We start from the raw sequence: 26930 nt of genomic DNA on the forward strand, positions 1-26930 counted from the left end.
AGCCTTATGGTAACCACAAAGCATAAACTTACAGTAAGTATACAAAATATAAATCACAGCACAATACATATAATCAAAAGAATTCAAGAGAGGAAGAAAGGGGAAAAAAAAGAAAGTACAAAAAAGTTAGAAAATAATTAACAAAATGGCAAAATAGCAAGCCAACACCTATTAATAATTACTTTAAATGTACATATATTAAATCCTTCATTCAAAAAACACAGAGTAGCTGAATGGATAAGACCTGACTATATGCTTTCAATGAGAGGCTCACTCCAGCTTTAAGGACACACATAGACTGAAAGTGGTGGGATGGAGAAGATATTCTATGCAAACAGGTAGTTTGGATTGTAAGGAGAGCAGGGGTAGCTACATTTATATCAGACAATATAGACATTAAGCCTATATAAAACTATGATGAGACATTATATCATGATAAAAAAGTCAATCAAGAGGACATAACAATTTAAATGATTTATGCACTCAACACTGGAGCACCTAAATATATATAAAGCAAATATTAACATTTTGAAGTGAGAAATAGGCAGAAATACAATAATAGTAGTGGATTTTGATAAGCCACTTCCAATAATGGACAGATCATCCAAACAGAAAATCAACAAGGACACACTGGACTTAAACAACAAGTTACATCAGATGGAATTAATAGACATACACAGAACATTTTATCCACTGGCAGAAGAATACATATTTTTCTCAAGTGTACATGGAACATTCTTCCAGATAGATCATATGTTAGGCCATAAAACAAGTCTTAATAAATTTAAAAAGACTGAAATCATATCAAGCGTATTTTCCAACTTCAATGTTATAAAATTAGAAATCAATATAAGAGAAAAACTGGAAAATTCACAAATATGTGGGATTAAACAACATGATTCTGAACAACCAAGGGTCATAAAAGAAATCAAAAGGAAAATTAAATAAAGAATCTGATAAAATGAAAATGGAAACACAATATACCTGAATTTATGGGATGCAGCAAAAGCAGTTCTACTAGGTAAGTTTAAAGTCTTACATTAAGAAAAAAGATCTCAAATAAACAACCTGACTATACACCTCAAGGGACTAGAAGAACAAACTAAGCCCAAAGTTAGTAGTAGGAAGAAAATAAAGATTAAAACAGAAATAAATGAAATAGAAACTAGAAAGATGATTTAAAAGATCACAGAAGCTAAGAACTGTTTTAAAAAAACAAACAAAACCCCCCAGACAAACCATTAGCTAGACTAAGGGAAAAAAAGACAAAGTCAGAAATGAAAGACATTACTACAGAAAACTGAGAAGTACTAAGAATCATAAAAAGCTACTATAAACAATTAAATGCCAACAAGTTAGATAACATAAGAAGAAATGGATAGATTCCTAGAAACGTGCAACCTACTATGACTGAATCATGAAGAATTAGAAAAGTGAACAGACTAATTACTGGTAAAGAGACTGAATCAGTAATCAAAAATCTTGGATTTGACACCAAAAGCAAAGGCAACAAAAGCCAAAATAAATAAGCAGGACTACATCAAACTAAAAAGTTTCTGTACAGGAAGGGAAACCAACAACAAAATGAAAACACAACCTATGGAATGGGAGAAAATATTTGCAACCACATATCCATTAAAGGGTTAATATCCAAAATATATAAGGAACTCCTATAACTCAAAAGCAAAAAAGAAAAAAAACAACAACAAAAAACTCATTTGAAAAAATGGGTAAAGGATCTGAACAGACTATTTTCCAAAGACACACAAAAGTGGCCAACAGGTATGTGTAAAAGTGCTCAATATCACTAATCATCAGGGGTATACAAATCAAAACCACAATAAGGTATCACCTCACACCTGTTAGGATGGCAATTAACAAAAAGACAAGGGATAACAAATGCTAATGAGGATGTGGAAAAAAGGGAACCCTTGTACACTGTGGAGGAATGTAAACTAGTACAGCCACTAAGGAAAACAGTATGGAGGTTCCTCAATAAATTACAAATGAACTACCATATTACCCAGCAATCCTACTTCTGAGTATATATCCAATAGGAAACAAAATCACTATCTCAAAGATATATGTGTAGTCCTGTATTTATTGAAGCATTATTCACAATAGCCAAGGAATGGAAACAAAGTAGGTATCCAGTGACACATGATAAAAAAATTTACTATTGATACTCACAATGGAATATTACTCAGCCTTAAAAAAGAAGGAAATACTATCATTACTGACAGTATTGATAAATTCTGAGGGCATTATGCTCAGTAAAATAAGCAAGACTGAGACAAACACTGAGTGGTATCACTTATATGTGGCATCTTAAAAAAAAAAAGTTGAACTTACAGAAACAGAGAGAGAAATGCCAGTGCCTTTTGAGGTAGGAGAAATAGGCAAGGCCCAGAAAGAGGGTACAAATTTTCAGTTACAAGATGAATAAGGTCTGAGAACCTAACGTGTAACAAGGTAACTATAGTTGATAATATTCTCACAATTTTGAAATTTACTAAGTAAGAAGAATGTAAGTGTTCTTACACACATGCACAATAAATATGTAAGGTGATGGACATATTAATTAACCCAGTGGGAATCCCATATTGTATGTACATTTTAGTAACTTACAATTTTGTCAATTACACCTCAATAAAACTGAACAAAAAGTAAAGATGCAATGACCTGAAAACTCATGAATTTCATTTCAACAAATCACTAATTACTTTAATTTGAATACGTAACCACCAAATAGCATGTTAATCATGGTAACAGAACTCTGGAGCATGAAAAAAAAAGGAAGCAACTCTGCCAAGAAGGGGAGAAAAAGTTCCTCATGAGTCCTACAGGAATCAGAGCTATGCATATCCTTTGAATTATTCAGGATTGTTCACAGAAATGATTTACATCTCACCAAGTTACTAGAAAGTAAAACATTCAGTTAAGAGAGAAATCACTATTTCCTCCTTATTATTATGGAAAACAGCAATATAGCCCCTTCGTTTAGATCATGGGGTAGAAATTTATATATGAATAACTTCAAATTCAAAGATACTCCATTAAAAGTACAGTGGCGGCTGTTATGAAAGTCACAGGAGTAAAAGCAAAGACTTAACCCTTTCTTCACAGTAGTCAGTTTCAGCAGTAAAAACTAAAAAAACTCTTAATTTAAGCTTCTTTGTCTTCATTTCCTACAATTTCACTTCAAGAAAATGGTTGTAGTGAATTGGCTGATTCTGACAAACTACTTAATAGTCTTGAGTCTTCTCTGAGGGGGAGAAAAAAGAGAGAAGGCACTGGAACATTTCTAATATGGGAAGGATATTTGCTCTGATCTTCCAAGCCAAACTACTTGTATCTGTACACATTTCTCACCAAAAAGGAAACGTCCATACTCTCTAAAGAATTAAACCAAAATTACCCTCATAATCTTTATTACAGACACTTTATATATTGAATTGAATGGACAGAAACAAAAATTATTTGTAAGAATCTTCTTATGACCAACAAGGGCTTCCCTTATAGCTCAATTGGTAAAGAATCTGCCTGCAATGCAGGAGACTAGGGTTTGATTCTTGGGTTGGGAAGATCCCCTGGAGAAGGAAATGGCAACACACTTCAGTATTGCTGCCTGGAGAATCCCATGGACAAAGGAGCCTGGTGGGCTACAGTCCATGGGGTCACAAGAATCAAACATGACTTAGTGACTAAAGCACCAACCAAGACCAACAAGAGAGAACCAAGAGTTAAGCGGGAAGGAAAACAAAAGGTGGCCATTTTCACATCCACTGAAATGTCCCTCTAGCATCAAGGCAGCAGTTGCAAATTGCAGACAGGTATCTAACACAGACAGTCTCTGGAGAAGCCCTTGGCCTTGGCTAATCCTATGCATATGCACACCTGTTATCTTCAGTTATAATACAGCTCTATGGCTGGTGTTGTAGGATCTTAAGCAAAGCCATTTTCAGATGGTTTGTGGGGGGAAATGGCCTATTTAATTTTTATTGGAGTATTGTTGATTTACCATGTTGTGTTAGTTTCAAGTGTACAGCAAAGTGAATCAGTTATACATATACATATATTCACGCTTTTTAAGATTCTCTTCCCATACTGGCCATTACAGAGTATCAAGTAAAGTTCTCTGTGCTACACAGCAGGTCCTTATTAGTTATCTATTTTATATTATAGTAGTGTGTATATGTCAGTCCCAGTCTCCTAACTTATCCCTTTCCCCAAATTCCTAATTTATTTATCCCACTCACCTTTCCTCTTTGGTAACCATAAGTTTGTTTTCTACTTCTGAAACTCTATTTCTATTTCGTAGATAAGTTCATTTGTACCCTTTTCTTAGATTCCACATATAAGTGATATCATATGATATTTATCTTTCTGTGTCTAACTTACTTTACTCAATATGACAAACTCTAGGTCCACCTATGTTGCTATAAATGGCATTATTTTGTTCTTTTATTTTACGACTGAGTTATATTCCACACCATATATGTACCACATCTTGTTTATCTAGTTCTCTGTTGATGGACATTTCGGTTGCTTCCATTATTATAAATTATTGTAAATTTATTGTAAATAGTGCTGATTATTGTAAATAGTGCTACAATGAACACTGGGCTGTATGTATCTTTTCCAACTAGGGTTTTCAACTTTTTTGGATAAATACCCAGGAGTGGGATTGCTGGATCATACAGTAGCTCTATTTTTAGTTTTAAGGAACTTCCACACTGTTCTCCATAGTGACTGTACCAATTTACATTCCCACCAACATTGTAGGAGGGTTCCCTTTTCTCCACACTGTCTCCAGCATTTATTTGTTTGTAGATTTTTAAAAAATTCTACTTTTCCATGGAAAAGTAGAAAAACATTGAATAAACCAGAGATCTTCTTGAGCCAAAATTCTGTTTTCAAATATAGCAATTTAGATGTATATTTCCTGCCTTGATTAAGGATTCCTCAATACAGTTGATTGTGTTTTACTATTATTACTATATTTTCCACTTACTTGTATATAAAATGTCCATAATGCCTGCATCTAAGATTTACTGGGAGGATAACATGAAACCAAAGTGTCTGCCTTGAGATGACGCTTATGCTGGGGGGGGGGGGGGGGCGGGGGGGAGCGGAGAGTGATTTATGCCCCTAAGGTTTTACAGAGCATACTTCACTCAGGCTAAAAAGGGACACAAAATCAGGGTATCTTTCTGATTTAAATTACTCAACAAACAACATGAAACAAATGACTCATTTAAACAAATGAGTCATTTGTTTCATGTTGTTTGTTGGGTATCCTCTTTGCACAGGACTGCAAAGAGTCAGGCACAATTGTAAGCATGCTTGCATACACACACACACAAATGAAAACTGAATGTTAGTTACTGAGTCATTTCCAACTCTTTGTGACACCATGGACTGTACCCCACCAGGGTCCTCTATCCATGGAATTCTCCAGGCATGAATACTGGAGTGGGTTGCCATTCCCTTCTCCAGGGGATCTTCCTGACCCAGGGATCAAACTTGGGTTTCCCACATAAGCAAGCAGATTCATTATTGTCTGAACCACCAAGGAAGCACATATATGTATGTATGTATGTATACATATATATATATTTCCATTACTACTGCTTTGAAAGAAAGACAAGGAATTACAGCAAGGTTAAGAATAACAGAGTGCCTGATGAACTTTTGACACCATTCTCACACCTTGCCTTCCAAACTTTGTAAGTCACCCTTTCATTGTGCTCTAGGACGTATTCCCACTTAGGCACTCCTGTAATTTATGGCCTTTGCTCTACTGTATCATGATTTTTTTCTTTCACTACTAGACCATTCCCATAAATATGCAAATATGTACTGGTACCACCCATCTTTTAACAAAATAACACAAAAAAGACCAATCACCAACAGAAAACAAAAGTTCTTCTTTGACCCCATGTGACCTCTACCACATGCATGGTCTCTATTGCCTCACCTCCTATTCTTTCGTCAACTTCCTGAAATGGGGCTCCCTTCCCAGCAGTCCACTAAAAGCACTCTTGTCTATGTCATGAGCAATCTCCATGTTGCCAAATAAAATTCTGTCTGTCCTCTTTTTAACTGTACCCAGCAGCATTTAGCCCAGTTAACTACTATCACTTCCTTCTAGAAATACTTTTTTTCTCTCAGCTTTTCAATAAACAATTCTCTTGCTACTCTTTCTACCTCACTAGCTCATCCTCTTGAGTAGTTATTCATATACTCTCAGACATGATCCTGGATTTTTGCATTTCTTCTCTCTCCACATAATATACCAAGTTGATTTCATTCATGTCGAGAACATTAAAACACTGACTTGTTTTTGATGGCCAGATTCCTTACTGTAATCTTGATATCCAAGCTTACATATTCAAGTGCCTATATAATGTTTTCATTTCAATGTCTAGTAGGTGTCTCACATTTAACCTGCCCCTTGTGGACCTTGGGGCTTCCCGGTGGCTCAGATGGTAAAGAATCTGCCTGCAATGCAGGTGACCTGGGTTTGATCCCTGGGTTGGGAATATCCCTGGGGAAGGGAATGGCAACCCACTCTGGTATTCATTCCTGGAGAATTCCAAGGACAGAGGAGCCTGGCAGGATACAGTCCATGGGGTCACAAAAAGTCAGACACAACTGAGAGACTAACACTTTGGACCTCCCAGAGGCCGCCTTAGAACAAGGCCCAGTTTCCCCCTCAGTCAGTCTCTCCCATTAGGAAGCTTCCATAAGCCTCCTATCCTTCTCCATCAGAGAGCAGACAGAATGAAAACCACAATCACAGTAAACTAATCATCTGATCACATGGACCACAGCCTTGTCTAACTCAATGAAACTATCAGCCATGCCGTGTAGAGCCACCCGATACAGACAGGTCATGGTGGAGAGTTCTGACAAAACGTGGTCCACTGGAGAAGGGAATGGCAAACCACTTCAGTGTTCTTGCCGTGAGTGAAGAAGGAATTCATAGGGCCTGGACTCCATCTTAGGCCTGTTCATGCTGATCATGCTTGGTCATCTCTCCAATGGACTCTGAACTCTGTGTTTAGTGTCTATGGAAATGACAACAGAAGGATAAGACCCCCTCCGGACTGGGGAATCTTGAAGATCGTATCCAGGTTACTCATCACCTAAGAGAACACATACACTAATCACCCCTTCCTCCAGACAGGCCATAAATTTCTCTGTACCTGTCAGAGTGTAACCTCATGCTTATTGATTACTGGCTAATTGTTTAACTGTCTGAGCACACGGCACATGAGTGATGGGGTTACTGGGATTGTATTTACCCTTCCTTAGTTTATGTAAGTCTCAAGGAATTTGGGGTGGTGGGTTTGGACATGTACACACAGGGTATAAAAGATTTTCACAAATGCTGGTTGGGGTCCTTGGCTAAGAGGAGACTCTGCCTTGGGCCCGCCAGTGTAATAAACTGCACTCCACTATCTGCATTGTCCTTCTGAGTGAGTTTGTTTCCCAGAATGCGTGGCTACAACATGAGAACCCTATGAACAGTATGAAAAGGCAAAAAGATAGGACACTGAAAGATGAATTCCCCAGGTCGGTAGGTGCCCAATATGCTACTGGAGATCAGTGGAGAAATAACCTCAGAAAGAATGAAAAGACAGAGCCAAAGCAAAAACAACACCCAGTTGTGGATGTGACTGATGATGGAAGTCAAGTCCGATGCTCTAAAGAGCAATACTGCATAGGAACCTGAAATGTTAGGTCCATGAATCAAGGCAAATTGGAAATGGTCAAACGGGAGATGGCAAGAGTGAACATAGACATTTTAGGAATCTGCAAATGAAAATGGACTGGAATGGGTGAATTTAACTCATATGACAACTATATCTACTACTGTGGGCAAGAATCCCTTAGAAGAAATGGAGTAGTCAACAAAAGAGTCTGAAAAGCAGTCTCAAAAACGACAAAATGATCTCTGTTCATTTCTAAGGCAAACCATACATATCATAGTAATCCAAGTCTATGCCCCAACCAGTAATGCTGAAGAAGCTGAAGTTGAACAGTTCTGTGAAGACCTACAAGACCTTCTAGAACTAACACCCAAAACACATGTCCTTTTCATCTTAGAGGACTAGAATGCAAAAATAGGAAGTCAAGAAATAACTGGAGTAATGGGCAAATTTGGCCTTGGAGTACAGAATGAAGCAAGGCCAAAGCTAACAGAGTTATGCCAAGAGAACGTACTGTCATAGCACACACCCTCTTCCAACAACACAAGAGGAGACTCTACAAATGGACATCACCAGATGATCAATACTGAAATCAGACAGATTATATTCTTTGCAGCCAAAGATGGAGAAGCTCTACACAGTCAGAAAAAAACAAGACTGGGAGCTGACCGTAGCTCAGATCATGAACTCCTTATTGCCAAATTCAGACTTAAATTGAAGAAAGCAGGGAAAACCACTAGACCATTCAGATATGACTTAAATCAAATCCTTTATGATTATATAGTGGAAGTGACAGATAGATTCAAGGGATTGGATCTGTTAGACAGAGTGCCTGAAGAACTATGGATAGAGGTTTGTGACACTGTACAAGAGACAGGGATCAAGACCATCCCCATGGAAAAGAAATGCAAAAAGGCACAATGGTTGTCTGAGAAGGCCTTACAAATAGCTGTGAAAAGAAGAGAAGTGAAAAGCAAAGGAGAAAAGGAAAGATATACCATTTGAATGCAGAGCTCCAGAGAATAGCAAAGAGAGATAAAAAAGCCTCCCTCAGTGATCAATGCAAAGAAATAGAGGAAAACAATAGAATGGAAAAGACTAGAGATCTCTTCAAGAAAATTAGAAACACGAAGGGAACATTTCATGCAAAGATGGGTACAATAAAGGACAGAAATTGTATGAACCTAACAGAAGCAGAAGATATTAAGAAGAGGTGGCAGGAATACACAGAAGAACTATACAAAAAAGATCTTCACAACACAGATAATCACAGTGATGTGATCACTCACCTAGAGCCAGACATCCTGGAATGTTGGAAAACTCAGGAGTGGCCACAGGACTGGAAAAGTTCAGTTTTCATTCCAATCCCAAAGAAAGGCAATGCCAAAGAATGCTCAAACTACCACACAATTGTACTTATCTCACACGCTAGTGACGTAATGCTCAAAATTCTCCAAGCCAGGATTCAATAGTACATGAACCATGAACTTCCAGATGTTCAAGCTGGATTTAGAAAAGGAGAGGAACAAGAGATCAAATTGCTAACATCCACTGGATCATCGAAAAAGCAAGAGGGTTCCAGAAAAACATCTACTTCTACTTTATTGACTATGCCAAAGCCTTTGACTATGGGATCACAACAAACTGTGGAAAATTCTTAAAGAGATGGGAATACCAGACCACCTGACTTGCCTCCTGAGAAATCTGTATGCAGGTCAAAAAGCAACAGAACTGGACATGGAACGACAGACTGGTTCCAAGTTCATCAAGGCTGTATATTGTCATCCTGCTTAGTTAACTGATATGAAGAATACATCATGAGAAACGATGGGCTGGATGAAGCACAAACTGCTGGAAGCACAAGAAATATCAATAACCTCAGATATGCAGATAACACCACACTTAGGGCAGAAAGAAGAACTAAAGACCCTCTTGATGAAAGTGAAAGAGGAGAGTGAAAAAGTTGGCTTAAAACTCAACATTCAGAAAACTAAGATCATGGCATCTTGTCCCATTCACTTCATGGCAAATAGATGGGGAAACAATGGGAACAGTGGCTGACTTTATTTTTTTGGGCTCCAAAATCACTGCAGATGGTGACTGCAGCCATGAAAAGACACTTGCTCCTTGGAAGAAAAGTTATGACCACCCTAGATGGCATATTAAAAAGCAGAGACATTGCTTTGCCAACAAAGGTCCATATAGTCAAAGCTCTGGTTTTTCCAGTGGTCATGTATGGATGTGAGAGTTGGACTATAAAGAAAGCTGAGCGCTGAAGAATTGATGCTTTTGAACTGTGGTGTTGGAGAAGACTCTTGAGAATCCCCTGGACAGCAAGGAACTCCACCAGACTTTCACAGGGAAGATCAAGGGAGAGTTCAGATAAAGTCCCCATCATGGGTCTAGCTGGGGCAGAGGAACAGCAACCTCTGGAAAATCTGCCCAGACTCTTCTTCTGGCCTTCATCTGCAAGCAGCACCACCTGAAGGCATTAGGCTGAGGCTGCTGCCACTGGGGGAGGGGAACTCTGACCAGAGTAACCTCCTTATCTCATTTAAGTGTAGAAGGAACCTCACAGAGCGAAGTGCTCTAAGATCACAGACAGAGACAGTGGAGACTGAAAGAAGGGAGCACAGGGGCAGGGAAAATCTCTGACCCTAGAGTAAGAGCCAAAATTCTTCTGAATGACCAATACTGTGCACTCCAAAGAGTGAGATTCATCAGAACATTAGTAAATACTCCACTCATCCTCAGCACATCAGTGTGCTAGCAAACCTCATAATGACAGTGGAGTACAACTGGAGGACTGCCAAGAGACAGGTTTCCTCAGGAAACCACACAAAGGGAAGACCTAGAGCCAAAAGAGGAGACAAAAAAAATAGTCACTAGAGAAAACTGAAGTCTCTGGTGCTCATAGCAACAACAAACTTCAAACGTAGACTGACTCCTAGCTAGATTAACACAAATCTCCACACTAAAGGCCAATTTACCTCAGTTTCCATTGCCCTGTACATGTCTGGCTTTCAACAACAACAAAAAATAAAGACATTAAAAAAATAAGAAATTAACACAGTCTGAAAAGATAAAGCCATCATCAGAACAAAACCCACATATCACAAAGATGTTGGAACTATCAGAGAGGGAATTTTAAATAACTTATGATAAGCTCTAAGGGTAGGACTAGTATACTTATAAGAAGAGACACCAGAGAACTTACACACTGTCACTCTCCCCTTCCGTGTACATGCGCCAAGGAAAGGACATGGGACGATACACTGAGAAGGTGGTCTTCTGCTGCCAGGAAGAGAGCTCTCATCAGAAACCAACCATGCTAGCACCCTGACCTTGAACATCCAGCCTCCTAGACTGTGAGAAAATTAAGTTTTCTCATGTAAGCCACCTGCTCTGTGGTGTTTTGTCATGGCAGTCCGACCATCCCTAGGTTTACTGAATGCCTTCTTCACTATCGTGATTTCCACACAGCATTGCTTCTGATCACGGAACTCACTTGACAGCAAAAGCAGTGGAGCAATGGACCCATACATATGGAATTTACTGGTCTTACCACCATCCTGAAGCAGCTTGCTCGCCAGAATGGTGTTATGACCTTTGGAAGACCGAGTTGCAACACCAGTTAGGTGGCAGTACCTTGCAGGTCTAGGGTAAGGATCTCCAGAAGGCTGTCTATACTCTGAATCAGCATCCAATATATGGTACTGTTTCTCCAGGAAGCTAGGGGTGGAAATGGGAGTGGCACCATTCACTAGGAAAATTTCTGGTTTCCTTTTCTTACAAATAAATGTTCTGTTGGCCTAGAGATCTTGGTTCCAAATGGGGGAATGCTTCCATAAGGAGATACACAATGATTCCACTGAACTGAAAACAATGCCACCTAGGCCTTGTGGGTTCCTCAAGCCTCTGAATCAAAAGGTAAATAAGGAAGTGCTGGCTGGGGTGACTGACCCTGGTCACTAAGGGGGAATTGGTACTACTCCTCAATGGAGGTGAAGAAGAATATGACTGGAATACAGGAGAACCCTTAGGGTATCTCTTAGTATTATCATGCCCTGTGATAAGGTGAAAGGAAAACTACCACCCAATCCATGCCGGACTACTAACAGGCCAAACCCTTCCAGAATGAAGGTTCAGGTCACCCCATAACTAGCAGAGATGCTCACTGAAGACAAAGGGGTATGGCTAGTGGAAGAAGGTAACTATAAATACCAACTACATCCACTTGACTGGTTACAGAAATGAAGATTGGAATTGTCATAAGCATTCCCTTCTTATTTTGCTGTGAGTATGTTTGTGTGTATACGTATCTTGTTCTATTTCCACTCTTATTCTCTAATCATGTAACAAAAGATGTACTGACTTTGTGTCATGGTATTTCAGTACTGTTAATTTTATATTATAGCATTTAAGTTAGGGGATAGAAAGAAGAAGGATAAACATCACTCAAGGACTTTACTTCCTCTTCTGGGAAAGTAAAGTCATTTTCAGTTGCATGCAGGATAGAACTTTTTGGCCAACTCAATACTTTGAAGGAAATATACTCAGAATCCATAAAGGGGATCTCACCTAACCCTGGTTAGAGAGGAGGGTGGGGCAAGGCAGGAAAGGCTAACTAGGTTAAGATCTGAGGAATGAGCAGGTTGTTATTAAGTAAGGTAGAAAAGAGGGTGGAGGTGAGAAAAGAGTGTTCTAGACAGAAATTCTGGGGAGGGAAGGTGCAGAGGACTATAGGATCACACACAGCAGGCTTCACAGGATAGGTGGCTGACCAAACAGAAACTACTAACCATTTTCTTCAGTCTCTTCTCTTCTCTTTTTTTCTCAAGCTGAGCCTCCTTTTCTTCTGCCTCCTTCTTCTGACGCTCCTCCTCTTGGGCCTTTAACTGGGCCTGATCAAGATTAGAATTTGTAAAAATCAGACCCTCAGTTTGCACAGAAATAAGATTGTTTATGTTGAGGAAAGTCCACTATTTACCAAAGTGCTCACCCAGTCTCTGGAAGAAGCCTGCACTATGTCTCAAAAGTAGAAAACCCAAGTAACAAGTGGTCAGTTGTATAATTTAACTGTTTCTCCAAAGGGATTCTCTTCTACTTGGGAAGATGAGGCTGAACATGAATGAGACCATTAACTTTTCATCATAAAATGATTACTCTTTAGTTCTTATTTCATTTATGAAATACTAAGTCCAAACTATACACAGTATAAGAAAAAATTTTCTTCCATTTCACCAAAACAAACAAAACTATTAGAACTATTTATTTTTTCTTGCATGCTGAGTCGCTTTAGTCGTGTCCGAATCTTTGTGACCCTATGGACTGTAGCCTGCCAGGCTCCTCTGTCCATGGAATTCTCCAGGCAATAATATTGAAGTGGATTGCCATTCCCTTCTCCAGGGAATCTTCCCGACCCAGGGATTGAACCTGGGTCACCTGCATCGCAGGCGGGTTCTTTACTGCTGAGCCACCAGGGAAGCCCCTACAAAATTTCCTTTTGGCAGTCCAGATCAAGACTTTGGAAGGTTAAGAATTTCCCACCTTTAAACTATAAGCAAGGTGAAAAGACAGCCTTCAGAATGGGAGAAAATAATAGCAAACAAAGCAACTGACAAAGAATTAATCTAAAAATATACAAGCAGCTCCTGCAGCTCAATTCTAGAAAAATAAACAACCCAGTCAAAAAATGGGCCAAAGAACTAAACAAACATTTCTCCAAAGAAGACATACAGGTGGCTAACAAACACATGAAAAGATGCTCAACATCACTCATTATCAGAGAAATGCAAATCAAAACCACAATGGGGTACCATCTCAGGCCGGTCAGAATGGCTGCTATTAAAAAGTCTACAAACAATAAATGCTGGAGACGGGGCAGAGAAAAAGGAACCCTCTTATACTGTTGGTGGGAATGCAAACTAGTACAGCCACTATGGAGAACAATGTGGAGATTCCTTAAAAAACTGGAAATAGAACTTTCATACAACCTAGCAATTGCACTGCTGGGCATACACATTGAGGAAATCAGAACTGAGAGACACGTGTACCCCAATGTTCACCACAGCACTGTGTACAATAGCCAGGGCATGGAAGCAACCTAGATGCCCATCAGCAGACGAATGGATAAGAAAGCTATGGTACATATAGACAGTGGAATATTACTCAGCCATTAAAAAGAATGCATTTGAATCTGTTCTAATGAGGTGGATGAAACTGCAGCGTATTATACAGAGTAAAGTAAGTCAGAAAGAAAGACACCAATACAGTATACTAACACATAAATATGGAATTTAGAAAGATGCTAATGATGACTCTATATCCGAGACAGCAAAAGAGACACAGATGTAAAGAAAAGTCTTTTGGACTCTGTGGGAGAAGGCAAGGGTGGGATGATTTGAGAGGGTAGCACTGAAACATGTTATTATCATATGTGAAGTGAATCGCTGGTCCAGGTTCAATGCATGAGACAGAGTGCTCAGGGCTGGTGCACTGGGATGACCCTGGGGGATGGGATGGGGAGGGAGGTGGGAGGAGTGATCTGGATGGGGAACACATGTATGCCCATGGCTGATTCATGTTGATGTATGGCGAAAACCACTACAATACTGTAATTAGCCTCCAATTAAAAAAAAAAAAAGAATTACCCACCTTTGTAAACTTATCAGGTTGAACATTCACCCGTTACACATCAGTCTTGGTTATGTGTAAATCTCCTAATTTGCTAGCTCTATCAACTTTCAAAACATTTAATTGTTGCTATACTAATGATGCTGATGCTCCTTCTCTTCATTTTCCTGAAACTATCACAGAGTTCAGGCCAGGAGGCAAAAAGCCATATCCAAAGTTGGTGTTATGCTACTGTCTTAGTGGCCTTAAACAACCTAGGTTTCAGTTTTTAATGAATGCCTATACAGATCCTTTTTCTTGCCTCAGTTTGCATTCTTGATTTATTACCAATTTCTCCTCTTCTTGTTTTTTCTTCTTCTCTGCCAAGATCCGCCTACGTTCAGCTCGCTGAACTGCTCTCTCTTCCATGGCTAGAAAACAGTAAGAGTTCCAATATAAAAAATATAAGGAACACTGGAAAAGAAATATCTCCATTTTATGGTAAAATTTAGTGTTAAAGTTTTCTTTTCTATATTTCACAATGCCAAATATATATATATACACACACACACATATATATGTGTATATATATGTGTATATATATGTGCATAAAATTTATATAAAAATACAATTACAGAAATTGTAATTATACAGCGTGTATAGGTATATACACACATACACACACATCCTACAGGTTAAGGACCGACAATCCCATCCTTGGCCATGATAAACAATTTTCAGATTATGTTTTTGTTCACATTTCTATTAGAATAATTGTTCACTAGTTGAAATAAGATAATGTGTCTTGAAGAAACTTTTAGTACATGAAATCCAGAAACCAGAATTTTAATTTGGCAATTCCTTTAATGAATGTCAAAATCTTTAATTACATCTAACAAATATTTTGAGAACAGAATCACTCCTCAAATACCACTGAATTTGCTACTTTCTCCTAGGTTACTATGTATGTCTGTATATGTGACAACAACAACAAACAAACTGAGGTTTGGGGTCATGATGACCACATTTTAAACTAGTTTTAGGGCCGGGATATCCAGATGGGCAGGAAATGGAATTGTACTAGGCATCTGAAGAACTGGCATCTGAATGAATTTAAGTGTCAGACTCCTGTTCTTGACAGTATATTAAATATCGCTCCAAAAGAAGCAAATGTGCAAGATGGCCTGATAATATGACTCTGTCACCAGCTGAGGTGTCATGCAGAGGGGCATGGGTGGGAGGAGTATCAAGTTCTGCTCACCTAACTTAGCCAATGGTTACTTTAGGTTCCTTGTGCTGTGTTACAGAGAAGAAAATTGAAGTCCAAGTTTCAAGAATTAAACAAAAAACCCAGCAGGCTATTTCTTATAAAGTGTTGGCTTTGCTGGAAAAAGAATAGTGTGGCACACAGATGGCAGGAATAAGACAGTCTTTAAGGAGGCAGAAATAAGATTAGAGGATTAAAGTGAGAGCCCCAGTAGGCAGAACTTGTGGTAATATGCCCTTTTTTCATCTTTTCTAGAGCTAGTCATTAAAGATTACCTGAAAATAGCCAGGTGTTCCAAAACATGCTAACTCTTTGATCAAATAATAATTTCTTAAAAATAATCACACAAAACTGGGCACTTCCTGATCACCCTTAATGATGGACAAAGAGATCATAAACTGCTAACTTGGCAGAGAGTCAATGCACAGATGGCTGATTTTTTTCATTAACAGGAAGGGACTTCAGGTACAGTGTACTTCTAGTGACATCACTTCCTGTTAGGGCAGCAATCCTACCACAGGTAAAAAGTCAGATTTACAACCCACAATAAAATTTTCAAAGTGCCTACCACTTCACCCAAACAAATGTTCAGTGCATGACTAAGGACAGAGTAAAAACAACTAGCAGTTTCACTAGGTGAGTTCTAAGGAATGCTTCTCTTTTCATAGTATGGTTTGGTTTAAATAATGATTCCTATGCACATCAAAAATGTTATTAAAAGGTCTGGTTTATAGATTTCATTCTAGAAGCCTGTCATCAAGGCATAGTTCATTATAAAATGATGTAATAACTTGATGTAGATTACTGTAAACTGATCTGTATTTTAATGTTGAAAACTACAATGACAGGTGACCTTGAGTGTTTATTCTTAGAAGCTACTCAGAATTTTTTTTGTGAACTGTTCCATTTTAAAAACACAATCCAAATCTCAAGTTACAAAAAAATGATTAAACCTTTCAGCAATGTTTTGTTTTTGTACTGGCCAGGAGGATCAGAAAGTTTGGCAGGAGGGGTAGGGAAAAAGTCATGGTGTTCTCTGGTGTATCTACTTGTCACGTATCTACCCATCTTAGACTTTGACCAGGTTCTAAGTCTCAAAACCCAACAGTTGCCAGGATTCAGTCCCAACATATCCTACTCCAGGAGGAAAGATAACCATAACCATAACCATAACCCAGGTTATGCCTTTCAGTATGGGATGGGGCGCCATCAACTGCCTTGGATTCCTTCTGGGTCCAGAAAGAGAATTTCGGGAGTCACTACCTTCAGTCCCAAGGGAAGCAACAGGTGAACTGGGGGGAAAAAAAAGGGAAAAGAATTCAGACCAATCACTAATTTCAGAACTCAAAGTCTTTTACAAACTTTAATTAATCCTTACTCTCTGAAATAACTATGTATTATTATACCCATTCAATAAATTGGTATAATGAGGCATGGAAAGGTTGAGTGATTGGCCTGAGTCTATGATGTGAGTCAGGTGCTCTGACTCCCAACCCAGTGCTTCAGATCAATACATACTGCCCACTTCTTACCCTACCATTTATCACATATACTGAGTATGTCACAAGCATGTCTAAACCCATTTTAAAGAGCTTTTGAGAAATTTGGACTATTATTCTAGGTTCAAAGATGTTTATCTCTAACAACTACAGACTTAAGCTAGGTAAATAGCCATCCCTAAGGGCTGCTCCATTTAGACCTGATATTGTCTGACCTGGCTTCTCAGCCCTAAACATAATCAGGAATCCCGAAATCGAGTTAGAGCAAGTAAGCATTTTCCTCTTTTACTGGTAGAGTGACAGAGCTCCTCAGACAAAGGCAGCTACAATACAGTATACAACTGTATACAATACTGTATACAATACTGTATACAACTGGATCCTTTTAGGCAGCCACTTGCCTTAAATACCTTTTGGTACCTCTCACATACCAATCACAATGTATGGGGCCTCTCTGCTTTGCACATGCACAATAAGCAATTATGGAGTCTGGATGCTGGGTAAAATTCAGGAGCCTTCTGACTACAAAGTAAAAAAAAAACAACAAACAAAGACTCCAGAGAGTGTTCCAATACAATGAACATACTTTGGAAGCACCTGACCGATTCCTTCCCATTCATCTTCTCCCGGGTTTGACAGCTGGCAGCTCTGTGGGTGTGTAAGCCCTGCTGCCCGCTGAGCCTCTGCCAGCCACTGGTTTTCCTTCAGCTCCAGAATTGTTTTCTGCTGTTTCTGAAGTTTCTTCTTCTGCTTTTCAATCAGCTGCTGCTGGAAGATATGGCGGTTGCAGAAATGACTCATGCAAACAGGTTCTGCTTTCCGGCTGCTGGTTCTGAACTTCTTTTTGTTACCAGGCTGTTGGGAGGGCTCATCACCTGGGCCCTTGTGTGGCTTACTGTCAGATGTATCTGGAGGGGCCTTTTGGAGGGGAACCTGCAAGATGCTCTTTGTTGGTCTTCCTAGGTAGTAGCTGGGCAGAAAACCACTACTCCCCGAGGGAGGCTTTTCCCACAAAGCGGGGACAGCAGCCACCTGAGAGATAAGGAATATGTTGTATCTCATCCATTTAAAGGACTGTGCTGATGAGCTCTATCTCCCCCCAGTCAGCGCCGCTCTGTTCAATGGCACAACTGCCCTGACCCCAGTCACGGCTGCTATGGGCTTCTGCCCGGGTATCTCAGAGGCTGCCAGTCTTAGCCTTGTGAGTCACTCTTAGAATGTGTACTGTTGCTCATCACAGAACCTGGTGGGACAGCGGGTACAATCACAGAAACTATTGCCATGGCCAGGATATTTGTGATCAGAAAAATATGCTCTTAGAAATATCTAATTTGGATAGTTCATTTAGAAATTGGGCATGATTACTCCAGAAATACATCCCAGGAATTTAATCTGCATGAATTGACCCTGAATTTTGCAGGAAATGGGCTTCCCTGGTGGCTCAGATGGTAAAGAATCTGCCTGCAATGCAGGAGATCCAGGTTCGATTCCTGGGTTGGGAAGATCCCCTGGAGAAGGGAATAGCTACCCACTTCAGTATTCTTGCCTGGAGAATTCCATGGACAGAGGAGCCTGGTGGGCTGCGGTCCATGGAGTTGCAAATAATCAGACCCAACTGAGCAACTAACACTTTCACTTTACAAGAAATTGAAAATATTATGGCAAAGTACATATTCTTTCTCAAGAATGTTTGACAACTAAAGAAAAACTTTACAAATCAATAATAGCTCTTTAATAATAACAGCTCTTTAATGACAGTTCTTCCAATGTCTCTCTTGCCACTAATAAATTAATCACAGGGTATTTATCTATTTCAGGATCAAGGCCTGGATTAAACCATACTGTCTCCAGCTATTCCAAAGAATTTATTTGTGGGAAGTGTTTGCAAGCCCACTGGGCAAATACTTACATTATATAAGACTAATGCTACCTAAAATTTTGTATTGGCATATGGCTTAATAGTTTTTAAGGCTCTATCACATAAATCTCATTTAACAGATTAAGGTGTTGTACTCAATTACAAATTCTATACAGATGGGAAAGAAACAGACTCATTAATCAGAAAAAGTTATGCTGGTTAAAATAATGTCACAGTTAAAATGTTTCTTCTAGAGTAGTTTGATTCCATGGTCTAAGGTCTGATCAGATTTTGATTCTGTCATCCACAGTGGTGTTAGGAGAAAAATACTATAAACTATCTTGTATCATAGAAGCTTCTAGCTCCATCAGGGTGCCATACTTGGGAACTCATAGATAATTTTCATGATGATGGAAATATTTTCCATAGACTCAGAGAAAGCGAAAGATGTAATATATGGAAACTCTGAAATGTTAAAATACTTTAAAAATAGCCTTCTATTTCAGAAATGTCAGTGGACATTTATTCATGAGAACACCTGCTTAAGCAATTTAGTGTCAAGCAGGGCATGTGTTTTAGGTCCTTTTAAACTTTGTGGTAATGATGAATTATTAACCCAGCAAGACTATAAAAGCCTTGAGTACAGCAACAAGATTTCTTTTGGATCATAGTAACTTTTAAGGTGAAAATAAGAGAATGAAAGAAAATCTTAATGGTACAGATTGTACTTAACAGAACAAGACTGTTCTGTTTCTCTAATTGAGCCCAGTTAGAGAAAATCTCCTCTATTAGCTAACTGATAATTTCAAAAAATTTCAAGGTATAAGATATGTGTTCATAGTACATATGTCCCTCTGACGGTATAATTACTGAGCATCTAAGTATAGATTTTATATATTCATTTGTTCATGTTACACTGTATACTCTGGGCAAGATCAGAATTTATCTAGTAATCTATAGAGTATATTACAGCCTTTTATTTTCATTTGTTCTACTTTTTACAACTTTATCTTTTCTTGATAAAATCTTTTATCTTTATTTCAGAGATCTGAAGACTTTTTTCTTGAGTCTAAATTATATACACATGTAGCAATTTTTCTGCAGGTAACAAAGGACTTTCTGCTGACTTCTTCCATTTGAAGATAACAGTGGAACTTTGTGATGTAAAAGGCTTCACATAGGTATTTACATAGAAGATTCTCTTGGGTCTCAATGGAAACAAGATTATCTAACTAATATCAAGGCTAAGCTGCCTAGGGGAAGGGACCAAAATGTTACACAAACCCAAAAAAGCACCCTCATGACCCTCCTCTGCAGAGAGAGACTAAGCTTAAGTTAAAACCCGCCTACTTGCTGGCAGTAATCACAATAAAAAGCAAGGCTGGGGATCATGCAGTGCTCAATTTAACTTCACACGTTTGACTTTAGTACTCAACAGCATTGTTTAGAAGGGTGCAGGGGCCAGGTTGGGTGAGGGGGCAGAGGTCCTTTTCCGAAAGTCTTTTCAAACATCCAAATGCAATTGAGAAAGAAAAAACTGATAGGATTGACTTTATAAAAACTTAGAGGATGAACTTATGGTTCATCAGGGAGGAAGGGTTGAGGGAGGGATATATTGAGAGTTTGAGATAAACAAATACACACTGCTATATTTAAATAGACAACCAACAAGGACCTACTGTATAGAACATGGAACTTGGCTCAATATCTTGTAAAACCTAATGGGAAAAGAATTTGAAAAAGAATAGATACATGTATATGTATAGCTTAATCACTTTGCTGTACACCTGAAAATAACACAATATTGTTAATCAATGATACTCCAATATAAAATAAAAATTAAAAAAAATGAGTTCAACAGGTTACCCGACAGATTAATTATTATATACTTAGAACACAGAATTTAAAATAAATGTACAATTGGAAAAAATACTCAAATATGACAAATTAAAAAGTAAAATGAAATTTAACTGTATACAGTACCAAACTCCACAAATAAATCAAGACAAAAAAAAAATGAAAAAAATTGCAAAGTAAATGATAATAAAAGCATCAGTAGTCTTAAAAACATAGAGTTCCTATAAATAACAAAAAGATACATAATCAAGGACAAAAATGGACAAAATCTATGATGAGACAAATCACTATTAACTTTTCTATACTCATTTTCTGGAGAAGGCAATGGCACCCCACCCCAGTGCTATGGCCTAGAAAATCCCATGGACAGAGGAGCCTGGTAGGCTGCAGTCCATGGGGTCACTAAGAGTCGGACAAGACTGAGCGACTTCATTTTCACTTTTCACTTTCATACATTGGAGAAGGAAATGGCAACCCACTCCAGTGTTCTTGCCTGGAGAATCCCAGGGCGGGCGGAGCCTGGTGGGCTGCCGTCTATGGGGTTGCACAGAGTCAGACACGACTGAAGCGACTTAGCAGCAGCAGCATACTCATTATCAGGTACATATATATAAATGGTCAATATAAAAAATGCTTAACCTCACTAGTAATAAAAAATGAAAATGTTGAAGCAACAGTAACATGAAAAATATTTTACCTGTCAACTTGGCAAAAATAAAAAATATGGTATCAAACAGGAAAACAGGTACTTCTTTGAAACAACCTTCCTGGAAGGGCCATTTGGTAAAAGTCTTTAAAATGTGCATTCTATTTTTAGGTATTTATCCAAAGTGAAGGCTTATGGATGCGTGCAAAGACTTAGCTACTTGTTCAGGAAGACTTAGCTACTTATTTGCAAAGGCTTTGTTTATAAAAATGGTAAACTAGAAACAAGTTAAATGCCTAGCAACAGAGAAGAGTCTAGTCTGCGGTTCATGATAGAGTTTCATGCAGTCATTAAACACAATGGCACAGAATGACAGTCCTTAACCAGGGCTTATTCATCAGGTTCACCCATGGAACTTCAAAAAAAAACCATGGTGCCCCACACCCAGAAATTCTGATTTTGTAGGTCTGAGTCTGTGTTATACTCTCAGTTGGAAACTACTGTTGTAGAAGTAGATTAGGTGACACAGAAAACTCTCATTACATTGTGGAAAATAATTTTAGAAAAACAGATCACATTATTATAAATAGAAAAGTATATTCTCACCAAAGTGGGTATAGAAGAACGTATCTCAACATAATAAAATTCATTTATGATAAGCCACAGCCAATATAATACTCAATTGTGTAAAGTAGAGAGCCTCCCCACTAAATTCAGGAATAAGACAGGGATGCCCACTCTCACCACTGCTATTCAACATAATATTGGAAAGCCACAGCAATCAACAAGAAAGAGAAATAAAAGGTATTCAAATTGGAAGAGAAGAGGTAAAACTGTCACTGTTTGCAGAAGACATGATTGTCTATTCAGAAAACCATAAAGACTTTGTATATAAACTATTAGAACTAATAAATTAACCCAATAAGGTAACTTCCCTGGTGGTCCAGTGGTTAGGACTCCACACTTCCACTACACAGGGCACAGGTTCCATCTTTGGTCAAGGGATGCACACATCCCTATTGTGCAGTGCAGTAAAAAAAAAAAAAACGCACACACACACACAAAAAAACCAAGGAATTCAGTAAAGTGGCAAGATATAAGATTAATATATTTAAATCTGCTGCATTTCTTTATACTAACAATGAAATATCAGAAAGAGACAGCAAAAAAAAAAATTCCATTTAAAACTGCATTATGTTGGCACAATACTGAAAATCAATTATACTTCAGTAACACATGAATAAATAAATAAAACTGCATAAAAAAGAGACCAAGAAATAAGCTTAACCAAGGAAGTGAAAGGCCTGAAAACTATATGCTGAAAACTACAAAATACTGATAAAAGAAACTGAAGATGATTCAAAAAAACAGGAAGATATCCCATGCTCTGGAATTGGAAGAATTAATATTATTAAAATGGCCATGCTACCCAAAGCAATCTACAGATTAAATGCAATCCCTATCAAAATATTCATGACATTTTCCACAGAACTATAACAAATAACCCTAAAATTTATATGGAATCATGAAAGAACCAGAATTGCCAAAGCAGTCTTGAGGAAAAAGGATCAAGTTGAAGGCACAGCCCTTCCAGACTTCAGACTACACTACAAAGCTACAGTAATCAAAACAGCATGGTACCAGCACAAAAACAGACAGACATACAGGACAATGCAACAGAATATAGAGCTCAGAAATAAACTTAACACACCTAGAGCAGATTAATCTCTAACCAAGGAGATAAGAGTATACAAAGGAGAAAAGTCTCTTCAGCAAGTGGTATTGGGAAAGCTGGACAGTCTCATGTAAGTCAGTGAAATTAGAATATTTTTTCACACCACATATAAAAATAAACTCAAAATGGTTTAAAGACATAAATATAAGACATGACATCATAAAATTCCAGATGAAACATAGGCAAATTGGACATAAATCATAGCTGCATTATCTTAGATCGGGCTCCCAAAACAAAAGAAATAAAAGCAAAATTGATCCTACTCAAACTAAAAAGCTTTTTACACAGCAAAAGAAAACATCAACAAAACAAAAAGACAGTCTACTAAATGGAAGAAAATATTTGCAAACAATGCAACTGACAAGGGGTTAATATCCAAAATATACAACAGTGCATATACCTCAATATCAAAAAAGCGAACAACCCAATAAAAAGTTGGCAAAAGACTTAAACAGACATTTTTCCAAAGACGACATACAGACAACCAACAGGCACATGAAAGATGCTCAACATCACTAATTATCAGAGAAATGCAAATCAAAGCCACAATGAGGTATCACCTCATACTGGTCAAAGTGGCCATCATCAAAAAGTCCACAAATAATAAATGCTGAAGAGTGTGAAGAAAAGGGAATCCTCATACACTATTGGTGGGAATGTAAACTGGTGCATCCACTGTAGAAAACAGTACAGAGTTTCCTTAAAAAATTAACATAGCAATGCTATTTACAATTGCCAAGACGTGGAAACAACTCAAGTGCCCATCAACAGACAATTGGTTTAAGAAGATGTGATGTATATAAATACAGCAGAAGATTCAGTTCAGTTCAGTTCAGTTTAGTCACTCAGTCATGTCCGACTCTTTGCGACCCCATGAATTGCAGCTCGCCAGGCCTCCCTGTCCATCACAAACACCCGGAGTTTACTCAAACTCATGCCCCTTGAGTTGGTGATGCCATCCAGCCATCTCATCCTCTGTCGTCCCCTTCTCCGCCTGCCCCCAATCCCTCCAAGCATCAGGGTCTTTTCCAATGAGTCAACTCTTCGCATGAGGTGGCCAAAGTATTGGAGTTTCAGCTTCACCATCATTCCTTCCAATGAACACCCAGGACTTATCTCCTTCAGGATGGACTGATTGGATCTCCTTGCACTCCAAGGGACTCTCAAGAGTCTTCTCCAACACCACAGTTCAAAAGCATCAATTTTTTGGCACTCAGCTTTCTTCACAGTCCAACTGTCACATCCATACATGACCACCGGAAAAACCATAGCCTTGACCAGATAGACCTTTGTTGGCAAAGTAATGTCTCTGTTTTTTAATATGCTATCTAGGTTGGTCATAACTTTCCTTCCAAGGAGTAAGTGACTTTTAATTTCATGGCTGCAATCATCATCTGCAGTGATTTTGGAGCCCCCCAAAATAAAGTCTGACACTGTTTCCACTGTCTCCCCATCTATTTCCCATGAGGTGACAGGACCAGCAGAAGATTACTCAGCCATAAATAAGAATGAAATATTGCAATTTGCAGCAACATGGACCTAGATAATATCATACTAACTGAAGTCAGACAGAGAAAGACAAATATTATGTGATATCATTTATGTATAGAGTCTAAAAAACAATACAAATGAATGTATACACAAAACAGAAACAGATTCATAGACAAAGAAAACAAACTTATGGTTACCAAAGAGGAAAGGGGAAGGGAAGAGATAAATTAGGAGTAGGGGATTAATGAATACAAACTACTATGTATAAAAGAGATATCAACAAGGGCACAAGGAACTATATGCAATTATCTTACAGTAACCTATAATGGAAAATAATCTGAAAAATATGTACATATAACTGAATCTTGTGTTATATACCTGACACTAATAAAATACTGTACATCAACTAGGCCTTCCTTTTCCTGTATTATGGCAAATTAGATATCCTCAATGACTTGACTGAAGAAAATTTAAAAGCTAAATAGCATTAAAGAGGAAAATCTGCATATTCTTGAATAGAGAAAAGACCAGGCTATATACTTCAACATGTTATCGGTGTGTTGCATTCTTAGTCATGTCTGATTCTTTATGACCCCATGGATTGTAGCCTGCCAGGCTCCTCTGTCCACGGAATTTTTCAGGGAAGAATATTGGAGTGGGTTGCCAATTCCTCCTCCAGGGGATTCCTGACCCAGGGATCAAACCTGTGTCTCCTGCATCTCACACAATGGTAGGCAGGTTTTTTACCACTAGCGCCACTTGGCAAGTGGTTATCTCTAAATGATGGAATTATTGCCTATTTTTTTTTTCCTATTTTTTACTTTTCCTCTGTGAATCCGTTTCTGTTTTGTATATACATTCTTTTTCCTTTTTGTCGTTTTCTCCTGCCAATTGCTACATTAATACATATGAATTCTTATTAGGAAAATTAAAGCTAAACATTCCCCTCTTATAAATCACAAGCTCATTTACAAAAGAAATGTTTGACAATCAAATAAGAGGTTCAATAATTCTAAACAATGCTTTATACATCTGTTCTTGGATGGAATCTTTCTCTTAGTTGTTTTAAATTCCCTGTCTATATTACATCTCTACCAAACTTCAACTATTCCAAAGTTTATATGTGATTATAAAAGAAGACTCATTTCAAGAAAGTCAACACTGACTGAAAGGCAACTTTTGTGCACTGCAGCAGCTCTCATCTTTTAGATGGCCCAGGCCAGGAAATCTAACAACAGCAAACATAGTCCAGGCTGTGCTGTGCTGTGTTTAGTCACTCAGTCGTGTCCAACTCTTTGCAACCCCATGGACTGTAGCCCGCCAGGCTCCTCTGTCCATAGGGATTCTCCAGGCAAAAATACAGGAGTGAGTTGCCATGCCCTCCTCCAGGGGATCTTACCAACCCAGGGATTGAACCTAGTCTCCCACACTACAGGCAGAGACTTTACCACTGAGCTACCAGGAAAGCCCAAGAATCCTGGAGTGGGTAGCCTATCCCTTCTCCAGAGGAACTTCCTGACCTAGGAATTGAACTAGGGTCTCCTGCAATGCAGGTGGACTCCTTACCAACTGAATAGTCCAGGCTATACAAAGACAAAGCTAAATCCCAGTATGTAATAAGCAGGAAGACTAAGCAAAGGGAAAATATCTTACCTCTCCATTTCTAGGTGGATCCTCCATAGCTGTTGCCTCCTCAAGCAGACTGATGCTTGATGACATGTTTGCACTGAGTTTCCCTAGTGATGCTGCCTCCAGCAGCTCATTCATTTTCTTCCTGGTTTCCTCCTTTGTTATGGCCAGTTCTCTCTTTCGGATCTCTATACGATGCCAACGCTGCCATTCTGTAAAATGGTGTTGGAGAACTTGTTTCCGGTTATACTCAGCGGCCAGTTGTTGTTTTCTAAGCAACAAAGCACTTCCATTAAAAAGGAAGCCATTTACTGCTTTTTAGTTGATCATATAAATAAAATACAAGTCCAAAGGAGTTCTAGAAATGCTACATCATAGCTCCAGTTTGTTCTTTTATATAAGCTCAAAGGAGTCATTTTATAAAATTCCCCAGTGCAAAGGTTGTGCTCAAAGAAGGCACTGGCACCTCAAGGCACTGCCTCAGAAGAAAGAGGGACTGTTCCATTCTGTCACACCACAAAGACTTACTAAATTTTTTTATTACCATAACATAGTTTCTGAGAGCTTCTGGAGGGGAAGGAGCAGAAAGAATAGGTATTCGGGTAACTACTTTAA

The 26930-nt window shown here is 38.5% G+C and overlaps 1 protein-coding gene across 15 annotated transcripts in view; it reads right to left on the reverse strand.

Moving 5' to 3' along the window:
* Positions 1-26930, reverse strand: part of CCDC191 (coiled-coil domain containing 191) — a 115597-nt gene that overhangs the window by 35715 nt on the left and 52952 nt on the right. For 10 of the 15 annotated variants that reach the window (XM_070465946.1, XM_070465953.1, XM_020879671.2 and 7 more), the window contains 5 exons: positions 26340-26586; positions 17686-18131; positions 16786-16892; positions 14682-14764; positions 12521-12622 (listed from right to left, as the gene is read on the reverse strand). In XM_070465946.1, the coding sequence (XP_070322047.1) occupies positions 12521-12622; positions 14682-14764; positions 16786-16892; positions 17686-18131; positions 26340-26586 (985 nt within the window). The remainder of the gene's footprint in view (positions 1-12520; positions 12623-14681; positions 14765-16785; positions 16893-17685; positions 18132-26339; positions 26587-26930) is intronic. The other 5 variants (XM_070465952.1, XM_070465951.1, XM_070465949.1 and 2 more) reach the window with 5 other exon arrangements.

The sequence above is a fragment of the Odocoileus virginianus genome, chromosome 4 (genome assembly GCF_023699985.2).
Source record: "Odocoileus virginianus isolate 20LAN1187 ecotype Illinois chromosome 4, Ovbor_1.2, whole genome shotgun sequence".
NCBI classification, from domain to species: Eukaryota; Metazoa; Chordata; class Mammalia; order Artiodactyla; family Cervidae; genus Odocoileus; species Odocoileus virginianus.